Source organism: Mytilus galloprovincialis, chromosome 4 (genome assembly GCF_965363235.1).
Source record: "Mytilus galloprovincialis chromosome 4, xbMytGall1.hap1.1, whole genome shotgun sequence".
Classification (NCBI taxonomy): domain Eukaryota; kingdom Metazoa; phylum Mollusca; class Bivalvia; order Mytilida; family Mytilidae; genus Mytilus; species Mytilus galloprovincialis.
Genome location: NC_134841.1, coordinates 88,888,999 through 88,904,145, shown reverse-complemented (window position 1 = coordinate 88,904,145; position 15,147 = coordinate 88,888,999). Strand labels below are relative to the sequence as shown.

The window sequence follows — 15,147 nt, the reverse complement described above, 5'->3', positions numbered from 1 at the left end:
TCACTACTATATTTACCTAACTTCTTTGATTTCATTCCTCAGTTTTGCATTTTCTTCTTTCAACTTCTACAAAACAAACATACTGTATAAATATGTATTTCAAATCCATTATAAACTTCAGTTGGTACTTTTTATCTTAAACTTTTGTTGAAAAGTTAAACTGTATTTACCTCTAGATGTCTTTCTGTGAGTTTTTTTTGTGTTGTATTGAGATGATGTCTCATAGAAGTAAACCTGACATCATCTCCTTGTATTCATATTTACTACATACTTAAAGTATTAATACATGTACATTTATCATAATTACAGCTAAGACATGATTCCAGGGTTTTGATTAGTTGAAAACTACATGTGCAAGAAATAGACACTAGCTATTGACCAATCAAAATAAGGATATTAATATATACACCTTAATAAGGTGTACTGATGCATAGAATGATATGCAACATAAATACAAATTTTAATATCTTTTAAAACATACAGTTCTTAGAAAATGGTATTAGGTCGAATAGAATCAATTAGAACACCAAATAATCATTTAATGAATCATTGTAATTATTCTTCCCATATCTAACCTTGAATTTTACTGTCTTTGCTTTGCAAATTATTCAAACTGGTTTCAAAATAAATGTCACAATAAATATGAGATCGCACTATACATGTGTCAAATTAGTGTCAGTTTAATGTTTTACCTTTATCTGTCTTTCTGAATGAGCAGCAGTAGCACTTGTTGTACTTGAATTCCCTCCAAATGATGAATCTAATGTTGTATTTCTGCTTAGAGCTGTTGAGATGGACAATCTTCCTCTCCCAGCCATCTTCAAATAATACTTTTGCTCCTATACTATGTTTAAGAAAATAAATACTGCAAATAATATAATATATAATTTAATGTATGTGAAGATATACAGTCATGACTGTATAAAAGACATGTTGGTTCGGGTTGGCAGGCAGGGGTCATCGTACAGTACACATTTTAAAAACTTAATATCCTAGTGATCATTGTGGCCATGTTTGGTTGAATTTGTTCCAGCAGTTTTAGCGGAGAAGATTTTTCTAAAGGTAGCAATACATAGTCAGAATTGTTAGTTTCGCATTTTGGCCCCTGTGAATTTTTTAAATAAAAGAGAAAGACAAGTAATAAGTACCTGAAATGAAGAAAAATAAAATTTGATGCTGTGAGAGTGGTTTTAATTGAAAGGTATGATTCCAGAGAAGAGATTGAACCCTGGTTTGCTCAGTAGAAATGTAAATTTCGGGTCTTAATTCATATCCAGTCTACCAATGACTCTAAAACTATATCAGCATTTGTTGACTGTTTTTCAATGATGTAAATTTGCCTTGATCTTTTTAAAGGTACGTAATTTGTGGAAAAGGGGCAGAAAGACCCCTATATTTAAAAATAAATAAATTGAGAGTCTATCATTCAGTGTTGAAACAATGTATGTCTGATATTCATTGAAATTTTATAAAATGGATATTTAAGCCTGTATGGGGATGTCCAACAGCATTTTTGAAGAAAAAAAATTAGAAAAAACAAACACCAAATGTTTCCATGGATACTTGTACAATTTTGTTTTAAGTGTTTGGTTACAGATTTGAAATCTGCTGAGAAATAGGATTCTAAATATGTATACATTTATGTGGTATCCTCGAGTATTGTATTTTCGACCTACTAACATATTTTTCCGAATTTCCCTTGTATATGTTTGAACATAGACATGCCTAATATTTTGAGAGTCACTAGTATACCTGTGCATAAAATAATTGTATCTAAAATACATTTCGATCTTCATTTTTTTAATTTATTTAATTCATTGGATCGATGGCACCTTTGTGGACAAAAACAAGCGTCTTGTGTTTTCGAACTATCTAAGAAACGGGTCTAAAGTCAGAAATGACATGTCGTACAAGTCCGGAATTGGTTATAAATTTGATACCAAAGTTTATATCAAAGTGATAGAGGCGATCAAACTTATAACTTAATGAATTAAATGGTAACATATACAACTATAAGATATAAAATATTACTTTGATATCTTTTTTGGACAAGTTGTACACATTTCAAAATGAGGCACATTGGAAGCCTACAAGTATGGTCTTGTATATATCCATGTTTTTGTTAAATACTATAGTTAATGCATTGTGACGTGAGGTGATCGAAAATTGTCTGTAATTTCCACTGATAGGCTGTTTTTCTGTCAATAAAAACTAACTGATATTTTATTTTTCGGTAAAAAGCTGTAAGGAGCATGCATATTTCCGTATGCAAATTACCTGTAAGTATTACAACTAACCATATGAGTCATGTGGCTTAATAATGACCTTGAAGTTAACTTTTCATGCAAAAAGACCTCTGCCATATTTTTAGAAAATTTGTTTATTTTAGATCGTTTCTTTTGGAAGTATTAGTGGAAGAGTACGAAAATGTGATATCTACTAAAAAATCATAAATACTTAATTATTATAACTTTATTTGGAAAATCTTCACCACACGTTGTATCATTTGCTATTGTTATTAAATATAGCCGAATATGACGTCATGCGGGCATGCGCAGCATATGGGAAGTGAAAGTAGAATTAGGTCTAAAACATAAGACAGTCGAAAACACAATACGAGACGATATAATTGTACCGTCTCTCATAAATTTGTTCAGATTGGCTTATGTAAACATAATGTAGCTTTTATAAATGTATTGTGTAATTTTATACATAAAAGAGGGACGAAAGATACCAAAGGGACAGTCAAACTCAGAAATCAAAAATAAACTGACAACGCCAATCGGCCATGACTAAAAATGAAAAAGACAAACAGTAGTACACATGACACAACATAGAAAACTAAAGAATAAACAACACGAACCCCACCAAAAACTAGGGGTGATCTCAGGTGCTCCAGAAGGGTAAGCAGTACTGCTCCACATGTGGCACTGCGTGTTGCTTATGTGATAACAAATCCGGTAAATAGTCTAATTCGGTAGGTCACATTCATGAAAGGGAAGGGGATTGTAGTAATGACATAAGGAACATATCAGATATCATTTGTGAAATGGTTATTCCATAACGGTCAACCAACTCGTGATGGCGTCCGTAAAATTTACGGAGGGATGATTTCAACTTCACCATTTGGAACTCTTGGTTTAATAGCTTCCTTGTGAGCAGCAACCCTCTATCAAGAAAATCATGATAGGAAATGCAAGCACGGGAATATCGTATTAATTGAGATATATATATACCACGTATGCAGGTGCTGCTGGAATGTTGCTACTTAGAAATGGAAAGTTCACATTTGGAAAGCTAAAATCATCTCTTTTGTCGTAAAGTTTTGTTTTCCACCGACCCTCATTGTCAATTTCTAGATGCAAGTCAAAATATGAGGCTGACTTAACTGTATTTGTAGTATCCTTTATCTCTAGTTCGATGGGATAGGGATACGGTGAGACGTAAATAAAACATGGAATTTAATTTAGTTGTATTTAAAAGCGGAAATTCATTCAGGCTATTTGCCAATTCCTGTAATTGACCCTGTACTTAGAGATCCCTCTTTCCGTTGTCTCCCTTATGAGGGACATTAATTTTCATTTTTAATGGAGAGCTAGCAGAACGAGCAAATTTACCTGTGCGTAATGTGAGTAATCTTTAAGGTTTTCAAATCTTTTAATTACATTATTTTTTTGTTATTCTGAATACTTTTGACATCAGAAATTATCTTTCATGAAAAATTAGTTAAACCGCCGATACATCACTTTCATTCATCAAACTTTGCATTGGCAAAAGCCAATTTTGTCCGGTATGGAACCAGTCTATGATTGACTAAGGGAAGTAATTTGTTTAAAGAGTGTGTAATAACAGAATCAAATCGGTAATTGGCAAATGGACTATTCGGATTTACCCGAATAATTCAGTCCCTCCCCGTAATGGATCTTTCCTACTTGCGAGGGCCTTAAGTCCTAACACGATAAAAATGCTTCACGAATCCTGGATTTTGATTGGTGACCCGTAGAAGAGGTGACCAATCAGCAATTAGCTCAATTTTATCGAAATAGGTAAATCCTGAGCTAATTCTGAACGGTTGATTGAAGATTTTTCATTGTCTATGCATTCAGGCGTTAATGTAGTAAGTGGAGTATAACGACTGAATTATTCGGGTTTTATTCGTATAACTAAGAAATAACGTTTTTAAAATGTGTTTTTTTTTACAAAGAAGAATTTTCAAAACACTTTTGACTGTATAAAGTCAGTTCAGTCAGAGTTCAATTCCTTAATTTTCCGTACCTATAGACTAGATAGCTTTACCATCGTGATGTTAGTCATGATGTGAATCCTAATTACAAAATGTTTAGTTGTGTTGCTGTTTTCATTCGCGCCATATTGTTTGTAAACATTCCAAAGAGAGATCACTAAATGTCGGAACAATGCAGGGGACAGTTCCGTCTTTTTTTTGTACGCAGGGTGTGTTCGATATTCTCATATTAGAATATATTTTACTGGATTTTTAGTAGGCGGATATTCATTTGGAATTTTTGTTAGAATAGGTATTTTGAAGCCAAATTGATAAATAAATGAAATTTGAAAGAAAACATAGACAGGACAGGAGTTTTGAGTAAAGAAAGGCAGGATGAGACGCATTGCAAAAAAAAAAAAAAAAAAAAAAAAAAGGAGGATGTCATTTTATATAAGTGTCATTATAAACAAATATAAAAAGAGACCGTACAGAATAGAGTGTAGAGTGAAAAATTAAATGGCAAAACAGAGATGACAACTAAACAAGAGGCTCTCAAGAGCCTGAATCGCTCACCTGAATTTTTTTGGTTTAATCTCTCATCAATGATTATTTTGGCTTTTCAATTTATTTAAATGTTCTTTGAATCGTCCTATTTTCTTCAAAAGCAAAAAAAAATCATTTTCTCCTATGTTCTATTTTAGCCATAGGAGCTATGTTTCTTGACATACAAGGAAATGAAATATAAAATTTATACTAGATACTCTGAAACTCTGAAACTCATTTAGCCTAAGTTTGGCTGAAATTGATACAGCAGTTTCATAAGAGAAGATTTTTTAAAGTAAGTCAACATGATGAACAAATTGTGAAAAAAGTCTTTAAAGGGCAATAACTCCTAAAGAGGTCAATTGACAATTTTGGTCAAATTGACTTATTTGTAGATCTTACTTTGCTGATCATATTTGCTGTTTACAGTTTATCTTTATCTATAATAATATTCAAGATAATGACCAAAAACTGCAAAATTTCCTTAAAATTACCAATTAAGTGGCAGCAACCCAACAATTGGATGTTTGATTCATCTGAAAATTTCAGGGCTGATAGATATTGACCTAATGAACATTTTTACTCCATGTCAGATTTGCTCTTAATGCTTTCGTTTTTGAGATATAAGCCAAAAACTGCATTTGACCCCTATGTTCTATTTTAAGTAACGGAGGCCATGTTTTTTGACGGATCAAAAATCAAAGCACACACTTTGTGCAGGATAATCTAAGGAACAACCATGCTAAGTTTTAACCAAATCCATTCAGTAGTTTCAGAGGAGAAGATTTTTTAAAGTTAGCAAATATGATGAACAAATTGTGAAAAATTGTCATTAAAGGACAATAACCCCTTAAGGGGTCAATTGACAATTTTGGTCATATTAACTTATTTGTAGATCTTACTTTGCTGATCTTTTTTGCTGTTTACAGTTTATCTTTATCTATAATAATATTCAAGATAATGACCAAAAACTGCAAAATTTCCTTAAAATTACCAATTAAGTGGCAGCAACCCAACAATGGTTTGTTTGATTCATCTGAAAATTTCAGGGCTGATAGATCTTGACCTAATGAACATTTTTACTCCATGTCAGATTTGCTCTAAATGCTTTCGTTTTTGAGATATAAGCCAAAAACTGCATTTGACCCCTATGTTCTATTTTAAGTAACGGCGGCCATGTTTTTTGACGGATCAAAAATCAAAGCGCACATTTTGTGCAGGATATACTAAGGAACAATCATGTTAAGTTTCATTCAAATCCATTCAGTAGTTTCAGAGGAGAAGATGTTTGAAAAATTGTTAACGACGACAGACGACGACGACGACGACATCGACGACGACGGACGCCAAGTGATGAGAAAAGCTCACATGGCCTTTTAGGCCAGGTGAGCTAAAAAAGAACTACCCCCCCCCCCCCTAAAATCAAATGGTAGATCCCTTATATGCATGTTTTACTTAAATTATAGAATAGAGATCAATAGAGCTCCACAGAAGACAATAGATGATTTTTTTCAGCATCAATTTGAATCTCTGCCCGTGGTGACAGTTGAAAAAAAATCCTAGTAAATATTGGCTTCAGCTGACCATTTTGTCTTTATAATGTATAAAGGAAAATTTTTTGATACATCATCTAGCTTCAGATTCTATTATTATTATTTTTTTTATATATTTAGGCTACATATGGATTTAAGACATGTAACAAACTAATCATAAAAATTATATTTATTCACAAGCAGTGGCAGATCCAGAAATTTACACAAGTGGGGGTCCACTGACTGCCTAATAGGGGGCACACTACAGTCATGCTTCAGTGATTTCCTATAAAAGCAACCAATTTTTTCCCAGAAAAGGGAGGGCTTGGCCCCCTGCCCCCCTAAATCTGCCTCTGACAAAAGTCTGTGGATCTTCAATGAGTGAATAATTAGTTGATACATCTACCTCTACATATCAATTCAACAAGCATCACAATCGAAAAGGAGGAGGGGGGTCCAGTTATTTTTAGATGGCTGATTCTAACCCAGGTTTAAAGGGAGTTTCAACCATATGTCCCCATTCAAAAGCATTTATCTATTAAAAAAAGGAGAGTCTCAATAATTATCAAAGGTACCAGGATTATAATTTAGTACGCCAGAGGGGTGTTTCGTCTACATAAAATTAGAAAAAATACTTGCTGGTGTTTGGGCTGTATTTCTGTCACGTAGTGTTGTCATTTGAGCAATATTTTTTAACATTGCCATATACCAGTAAGAAAGAGGTTTGGCTAGCAATCAAACCAGGTTCAACCCATTATTTTTTCTTAAAATGTCCTGTATCATGTCAGGAATATGGCAGTTGTCTATATCAAATAATTTCGTTTCTATGTACCGGTATGTTGGGGTTTGTTTTTGTTGCACTTAAGTGTTCCTGTTGTTGCTTTGTTTTTCTATTATAGTTGATGTGTTTCCCTCGGTTTTAGTTAGTAACCTGGATTTGTTTTTTTCTCAATTGATTTATGACTTTTGAATAGCAGTATACTATTGTTGTATTTTTTAAGTTGTTACCTGTCTTAATATGGAGATGTGGCATTATTAAGCTACAGCCCCCAAAAAAGACTATTCAGATAAATAATAGAAAGTGAAATTCTACCTTAAGTAATAAAAAAAATACATTTTTACAATGAGTCTTCATGAAAACCAGTGACTATCAGTTCACATGTCATGAGTATCATAACATCATCAGTTATGTAGAAAGTTGCATTAAAACTTACTCGAAACCTGACTTTAACAAACAAACAAATTGACAAAAACCTCAATACAATACCATTTTGCTTGTTTTTATAGTGATTAAGATTATAATTCAATGTTGACTGCTGTACGTACTCCTATTTTTGATATTTTTACCCTATTATGTCAGTTTGTTTTGCTCACACATTGTTGTCCATATAATGGAATTTTATGCAAATGTCATACAAGTGAGAGGTTAAGCTAGCTTTTAAACCAAGTTTAATCGACTATTTTCAACATATAAGGAAATGCCTTCTTCTTCTTCTTCTTCCTTTATAGTACAGGCCTCCCAGGGGAGTATTATCGTACTGTTTTAAGTACATGTTCGATGTGAGAACAACAAATGTGTGGTAAGTGCGGATTATCTACAGTGAAAACAGTGATTCTTTAAAATAACGATAAAAACAAGGTTGTACATCTATCGAAGCTGGACCACTTGCACACCCCTTTTGAATGATTCAAGAGTTGTGCAGCTTACTATGTGTTGTGGTAGTCCATTCCAGATTCTGATGGTATCTGGGAAAAACGAGTGACGATATACTTGAGTCCTGGCATAAGGAACGAGGAATCGTTCATTGTGTCCTCTTACTGTTGATATTACTGGCCTGTACCAAGTCAGAAATATAAGTTGTTTTCCATTCCTTTGATGTGGTTGAGCTTTTGATTTTTTTCATTTGATGAGGGACTTTCTGATTAAATTTTCCTTGGAGTTCAATATTTTTGTTATTTTCCTCTTTAAGTATCTAGCTGTCAAAACCAAAATAATAAATGTGGTATTCTTGCCGGGGAACAGACTATAAGTAAAATCCAAAAAACCTTCAGCCACAAGCAACAGGTTTAATATTATCAATGGCTACAGAAAAAAGAAATGAACATATCCTGATTAATTTAGTTTATTGTTATTTTTTTATTTACATTCAGTTTTCACTAAACTGATATCACGTAAAAATAAGTCCCCCATGCTGTATCAATAACAGCAATTTCACCTATAAGGTGACACATCAAACATAACAATACTAAAAAAATTAAATCATATCTAACAAGTATTGAGCGCCTCCTATAAAACTGTCTCGGAAGAGTTTGTGCTTACAAAGTTTGCCTGTTACATAACTCAAATAAATGGTTGAAGTCCACTAATTCCTGTAAAAATGGTCAAATCAAAATTGCGGTACATAATTAGGGTCAACATGATGATAAACAAAAGTCCTATAACATTTAAGAGCTTTCTGTAGATGGTCTCAGAGGAGTACATGTAGCACAAGGTATTTATTGGCAAAATACTCAAACACAAAAGTCAATGTTCCATTTCTGTAATAAACAGCTGCACCATGAGAGCATGATACACCTGTTGCCTTTGCAAGAATAAAGTTCAATACTTCTAAATGTTATATCAGAAATTCTTGATAAACTAAAGGGAAGTTATCTTAATGAGACAAAAATCAGTCACAAAAATTTCATGATAACTGCTCAAAGCATTGTCTGAAAACTCCAAAATCCCCCCTTTTATGAAAAAAATAACTTAACTCCAAAACGTAAAATCTGAAATTTATAAAAATCCTAAGGAAACTTTCGTCAATAGATATAATTAATTCACTAAAGTTTCATGAAAACTGCTGAAATCATTTTTTTTGGGTCCTAAAACTGGATAATCCCCCTTTTTAGTGAATAAAATCCCATTACTCTGAAACGTAAAATCTAAAAATTATAAAATTGTAAGGCAGCTCATGTCAATAGATGTTAACATTTCGCAAATGTTTCTAACAAATTAGTTAAAGGTGTTTTTGAGTTATTGCCCTAAATCTAGAAATCACCCTTTTTTAATGAAAAAAAATACAAAAATCTCAGAAACCTAATAGTCATGAGGACAAATAATGATATCAAGTATGAATGCTTTATGTCAAATGGTCTCAGAGAGTATTGACTATTTTCAGACAGATGGAGATCATTACTTAATCACCTGAGGTGTAATACACTAGGGATAAAAAGCATACCGTACTGTACAATCCCGTACTGGTATATTTAAAAGATTTTTGTTTTAATTAAATTTAATTAATTGACACCAAGCAAATAATTGTTGTGTATGCATGGTATAGTTTTGGAAGAGGTTTATTAGGGATCTCTGATGATACCTTTTCAGTGTTAATGTTTTCTTCATATTTATTTAAATGTTCAAATCCAACTTCTCCATTTCCGAAAAATCCAAATAAAGGTGTTTTAGGGAAATATTTCCTAAAAACACTTGACTCAACATTTTCAGATCCTTTGAAATGTCCCCTTCCTCTTCCAATACAAGCAAACATAAAAGCAAAACTATTTTCTTCAGGAATGTTACAATCTTTGAGTTTTTTGATGATTTTATCAACTTCTTGAGCTGTGTTGACTTCTTCCCGTATTATAACAGAAGCAGCATGCACCCTTGGACCACAGAGAGCAATACACATTAATGAGGCTTCAGAATTCCTAAAAATAGAAGATCAAAATTAATATTGAAATAAATACGGTACCTATTTTTATTTATGATTTTAAAGTTTCTTTAGTAAATCATTTTTTACAATTTTTAAGATCTATCTCTGCAATCAAATTGATTTTACTTTATTGTCTTAGATAATGAACTAGTGAGATTCAGAATAGAAAGATGTGTTGTTGCCTGATTCATTTTCATTTTCAATAACTTTAACATCATGTCTAATTTGCAAGGAATGTACTTTAACTTGCAATGAGGTTTGAGCTCTAGCTCTGTATTTCAGGCCTAATTGTGCCATTGAGATGAACAACAGTAATAAAAAAGCTAGTACATTTTTAATATGTGTCAGTGCTAAGAATTTTCATCACTTAAGTGTAAGAACATAATTACAAGAACAAGTTGTATGGCTTCAATGATTGCAAAAAGGAGTAGGTTCAGTAAGACGCCTTTTTGACCCCAAAATATAGCAGTTTTACAAAATTGTGAAAATGTAATCTTTTATCTGTCTATTTTAAAGCAGAATGCTTCTGCAACATAAATATGGGCTGTTTTTGACACTACAATGCACATATCTCGGGTACTAGCATCATTAAGTCATGCTAAATGACTGAAATCTTTACAATTTTAGCATTTTAGTTAAATTTTTAGACGGTTTCCATCTTAAATGAAAGTGGCCGCATTTGTGTTCATTCATTCATGATATTGAAATGTACGTTGTATTTGATGAAAATACATAACATATATAAAGGTTGAGGATGAATAGGATGCAGCCACTTTCATTTTTGACAAAAACCATCTGAAAAAAGTAATGTTTTTTTGCATATATTTGATAGATTTTTCATATTTAAGCTTGAATTGGAGCGTTTTTAATGACTAGATCAGTTAAAATCTTTTATATAAATTAATTAAATCAATTAAAATAGACACTTAAGTGTTTAAAAAGTGTCCAAAATCTTTCGTTAGATGACCTTGAAATTTGAGGCCAATATCGGCCCTTACCGGACCTACTCCTTTGTAAAAAAAATATTCATGAACCCCAAATATATACAAGAACTCTTAAATGTTTATGTTGAATTTTACAGACACTGATTTTACATGGAATGATAATCCAATGTTTGTATCAACATCAATCATATTTTTGTTTCTTGACTAAATTGAATGCAAAATCTTTTTAAAGACCCCCATCTTTTTCCTGTATATATTCATAAATCATCCTTTTAATCAAAACTGATATCATTAATTACCTATTACTATTGAAATTGTCTACATATCCTCCTGCAATCACACAACTTTTATAGTGCTGTAACAAGGTATAGCCAATCTCAGGGGGACAGAATGGCTCGTCACAGAAAAAAAGAATGGCCTTGACCTCTTTGTCAGCTGGCACAGTACTGACTTGGTCAACCTCGAATATTGCACTGCCACTTTCATCCATTCTGTTGGCATACGTATAGATATCTACATAAAAGGTATAAATATCAAAACCATCTATTTTTGGTATTGACAGAAGGGTCAGAGCATCTCTGTCTTCCATTTCAAATGTCTTGTTTGTCTTTTGGTCTGTTACTACAAAAATAAAGACAGCTTTATTTCAAACATGTCAATATGGACATTTTTATAAAATGGATGTTATTTGTAGTTTTATTATCAAAATGAACACTGAAAACATCGACTTAAAATGATATGATAATGAGGCCAAACCTCCAGCTGAAAATTTTCTAATCTCCAGATGTGACTTCACTCTTGGCAAAACATTCAACTTAAAAATACACAAAAGAAAAAAAGAATTTTCAGTCAGGTTTATTCTATCTTCATATTTTTTTTATACAGTTGCAAATTCATTTCATCCAATACATATTTGATATTTTCTATGTTTACATGTTTATGTTAAAACTTTCAATAATATTCCATAAACTTATGCGTTACAAATAATCTGAAGAAATCTGCTTTAAGATCCAATTAAATGTGTTTAGTAAATTTAAAAATTCAGTATTTAACATTCTTAAATGTTTAATAATTTGAACATTTACTATTGTGTTTTAAATTAGAGCACCTAACAATTCAAATATATACAAACCTACAACCCCATCTGCAACTAATGCAAACATTGGGCATATTTTTGGTAAAAGTTTTTCAACGAAGGAGGTAACTTCGACAGCTTCACACTTTGCATTGCGTGGAAACCGTGTCGGATGAGATGATGGTAAACTGACTGGAGTTTCATAGAGTCTGGATGTACAAAACATTAAAACATGATCTGGTTCACTAGATAGTTGCTGAAATGACAAATGCACAAAACATGCAATCAATCCAAGTTAAATTTATCAATCTAAATAAAATCATTAACAAACTTAAAATGAACCCTCTCCAAGTCATTAGATCTATTACAGCATATTGCAATGGGAATTTACAAAGTATTAAAGTCTTTTTTTCAAAATGTTTTAGGTTCCAACAAAAAACTGCAATTATATATATATTTTTTAAATATTATCTATAGATATATATATAGTTAAACTGCATCCTTTTATTGCGAACCAAATGAAAGTTTACCACAGAGTCGTCTGCTCTTGACCAAGGTATTTAAACTTTTGCAAGTTTACTTGTCTCATTGAATCAATACAATAGCTATTGTTCTCTGTGTAGTTTATTCACTTGGACATTTAAATTTCTTCTAGGAGAAATCTATCGCTCATTGATTAATTTGCCTGACCAAAAAAATATCTTCTTTGTTGATTGAAATACATGTATAAACTCACATAAACTGCATGTGATACAGTATTTATTCAATATCAATAATATATTTTCAATCCGTTCAATATAAGCACTGATTTAATTATAAAAAGTTTATTTCGATTTTTTTTAACTACTGCATGCATTTATGTTTCAAATAATTTGCATGTTTTTTGTGCTTGTTCAGTTATAAAGAATACATTCATGAAGACCTTTATCTAAACATTATCATTTCAAGTTATTATATGTGAACAGACTAAAAAAGAGCAAATTTTAATAGGTAAAATGTTGAAATTTGATCAGAAATCAACTTTTAATTTTTAAATCAGTATTAATATAAAAAAAAAAATTGAAAATGTGTTTTTGATTGAATAAGTACAACATCACATGCAGTTTTATAATTAGTTATTTGTACATGTATTTCCATCATTGACAGTTCAATTTTTTGTTCAGGTAAATTAATCAGTGAGTGATAGATTTCTCTTGCAAGAAATTTAAAGGTCCCATTGCATAAACTAAACAGAGAACAATAGCTATTGTATTTCTTAGATGGGACAATAGAACTTACAAAAGTTTAAATCGACAGGTAACTTGCAAGTGAATCTGTGGAAAACTATGATAGGGTTCGCAATAATTGTGTGATATCTGATTGACTGGAAAAATTGATATAAAATTAGCTCAGCAGACAAGTGTGAATATCAATGTTTTGAACAACAACTAAAACAAAACATAGTGTTATTTTATATTTCCAACCGCTGCATACTCCATAGAAAACTAGTGGTCAACTACTCATTATATAAGGTCATTATACACTTAGATATCAATAATTAACACAATATCTGCTATAAATGAAAGCATAAAATAAATCTATACAATGTTCGCTGTTTGACAAAAAAAAAAAAAACATAAACACTGCCATAACATAAAACCTCTAATAAAATCTATCACTTTTTACAATAATACATTTTTTTGTACCTCAATGAAGGCAGACAAGTTCTCTGCTTTACTGTTCAGACCCTCTTCTTCATCACATTCTAATGACATCCACTCTATTTTCTTTCTTTTTTTCTTTATAGTTGCTGCATACTCACTCCAGACTTTACATACTCTGAAATCAATAATTTTTTTAAATATTACTGTAAGCTTGAATGTTATTTGGTCTCTTGTGGTGAGTTTCATTGGCAATCATACAACATCTTATTTTAAATTCGTTTGCAAATTTGGAAATCATGGTAGAATTTTAACAAATTTTACGCTAATGTTTGCAGAAAATGATCGATTGACACCTGATGGTAAAGGGCATTCCTATCCTAAAATATCAGATACTGATTTGAGAAAGTAATGTCAGACTTGGATATGGATTATAAGAACAGATGTAAGAAAAGTCCAAATAATTATGACGTCTTGAAAGGCTATTATAATTTTTTTCTTTGAAAAAGAAAAAAATTATAATAGCCTTTCAGTCGAAGTAAGGCGTCAAAGAAAAAAATTATAATATGGGGACAGAGTCCCCAATAACAGTAGAAAATTCAATAAAAAAAAAATATGGGAAAATTTCCCGAATTTTTCATTGTACTAATGAACTCAAAATCGTTCAAATTTTTTTTGTCGTGTTTTGAAATCCTGAACCTGCGCAGAAATGTACAATGTACTTCCTTTTTCCAGTCTCGTTTGTATGAAACTTTGAGTAAAATATATATTTATCAGTCTAGTATAAAATAGGAAGGAACGCGCAATACCAATTTCATTTTTAATAATTCCTTGATATGAAAAAACGTTACCTGATGATAGCGTTTCTTTGTTTACATTGCATATGACGTCATAATTTAAATAACGTCACAACTAAATCCCTAACAACAGAACCAAAATCGGAAACGTTACGGTATTTCCGTTTCTTTTTTTTTAAACAAATATTTAAGTTACAAAAAAATAATTCACACAGACTTCGTCTCCATTTACAGGTAATGCCTGCCTCATATTAGCCTATCAAAAGTCATAAATATAATAATAAATTTTGGACTTATGTAAGAATAGATCGAAGGTTGATCTGAGTCTAAGACAAAAACATATAACAAGATAAATAAAAGGGTACAACATCACTATAACAAATATACTCATGAACAATGTTAAATATTTCGGATAACTAATACCCACCATCAGTAAGATGTCAAATGTGAAATGATTCTTATCTTGTACTATAAATAAAAAAATATATACTGGTGTATTGCATTTAATTTACCTTGAACACGAGTTTAAAGCTTTGCAAGGAAGAAAACTTAAAATCTTATAAAGAATTACTGGGAGACGTAGCACTTCTGAGGCATGACACTCTTCCATATCTTAAAAAGAAACACGTTTAAATTAGTTCGTTCAGCTTTGTTTTCATTTTGAGTAACTTTTGAACCTTCAGAAGAAAGAGTTAC

At 31.5% G+C, this 15,147-nt stretch overlaps 2 protein-coding genes across 3 annotated transcripts in view; both read right to left on the bottom strand.

Moving 5' to 3' along the window:
• LOC143073320 (uncharacterized) overlaps nucleotides 1-4,404 on the bottom strand; it is a 35,262-nt gene extending 30,858 nt beyond the window's left edge. Inside the window, exons 1-3 of one of the 2 annotated variants that reach the window (XM_076248755.1) lie at nucleotides 4,276-4,404; nucleotides 693-844; nucleotides 17-66 (exon numbers count right to left, since the gene is read on the bottom strand). In XM_076248755.1, the coding sequence (XP_076104870.1) occupies nucleotides 17-66; nucleotides 693-818 (176 nt within the window). In that variant the 5' untranslated portion in view covers nucleotides 819-844; nucleotides 4,276-4,404. The remainder of the gene's footprint in view (nucleotides 1-16; nucleotides 67-692; nucleotides 845-4,275) is intronic. The other variant, XM_076248756.1, reaches the window with a different exon arrangement.
• Nucleotides 4,405-8,407: 4,003 nt separating this feature from the next.
• Nucleotides 8,408-15,135, bottom strand: LOC143073319 (F-box only protein 22-like). Its single transcript, XM_076248754.1, has 5 exons — nucleotides 14,964-15,135; nucleotides 13,700-13,832; nucleotides 12,072-12,270; nucleotides 11,239-11,560; nucleotides 8,408-9,990 (listed from the first exon to the last, which is right to left on the bottom strand). The coding sequence occupies exons 1-5, from the start codon at nucleotides 15,059-15,061 to the stop codon at nucleotides 9,576-9,578; spliced, it is 1,167 nt and encodes a 388-aa protein (XP_076104869.1). The 5' UTR covers nucleotides 15,062-15,135; the 3' UTR covers nucleotides 8,408-9,575.
• Nucleotides 15,136-15,147: the final 12 nt, after the last annotated feature.

Coding starts and splice junctions, on each gene's coding strand:
- LOC143073319 (XM_076248754.1), bottom strand. CDS start 15,061: ATGGAAGAGTGTCATGCCTCAGAAGTGCTACGTCTCCCAGTAATTCTT. Junction 13,833..14,963: donor GCTTTAAACTCGTGTTCAAG/GTAAATTAAATG, acceptor TATTGATTTCAG/AGTATGTAAAGTCTGGAGTG. Junction 9,991..11,238: donor GACAATTTCAATAGTAATAG/GTAATTAATGAT, acceptor TTCTATTTTTAG/GAATTCTGAAGCCTCATTAA.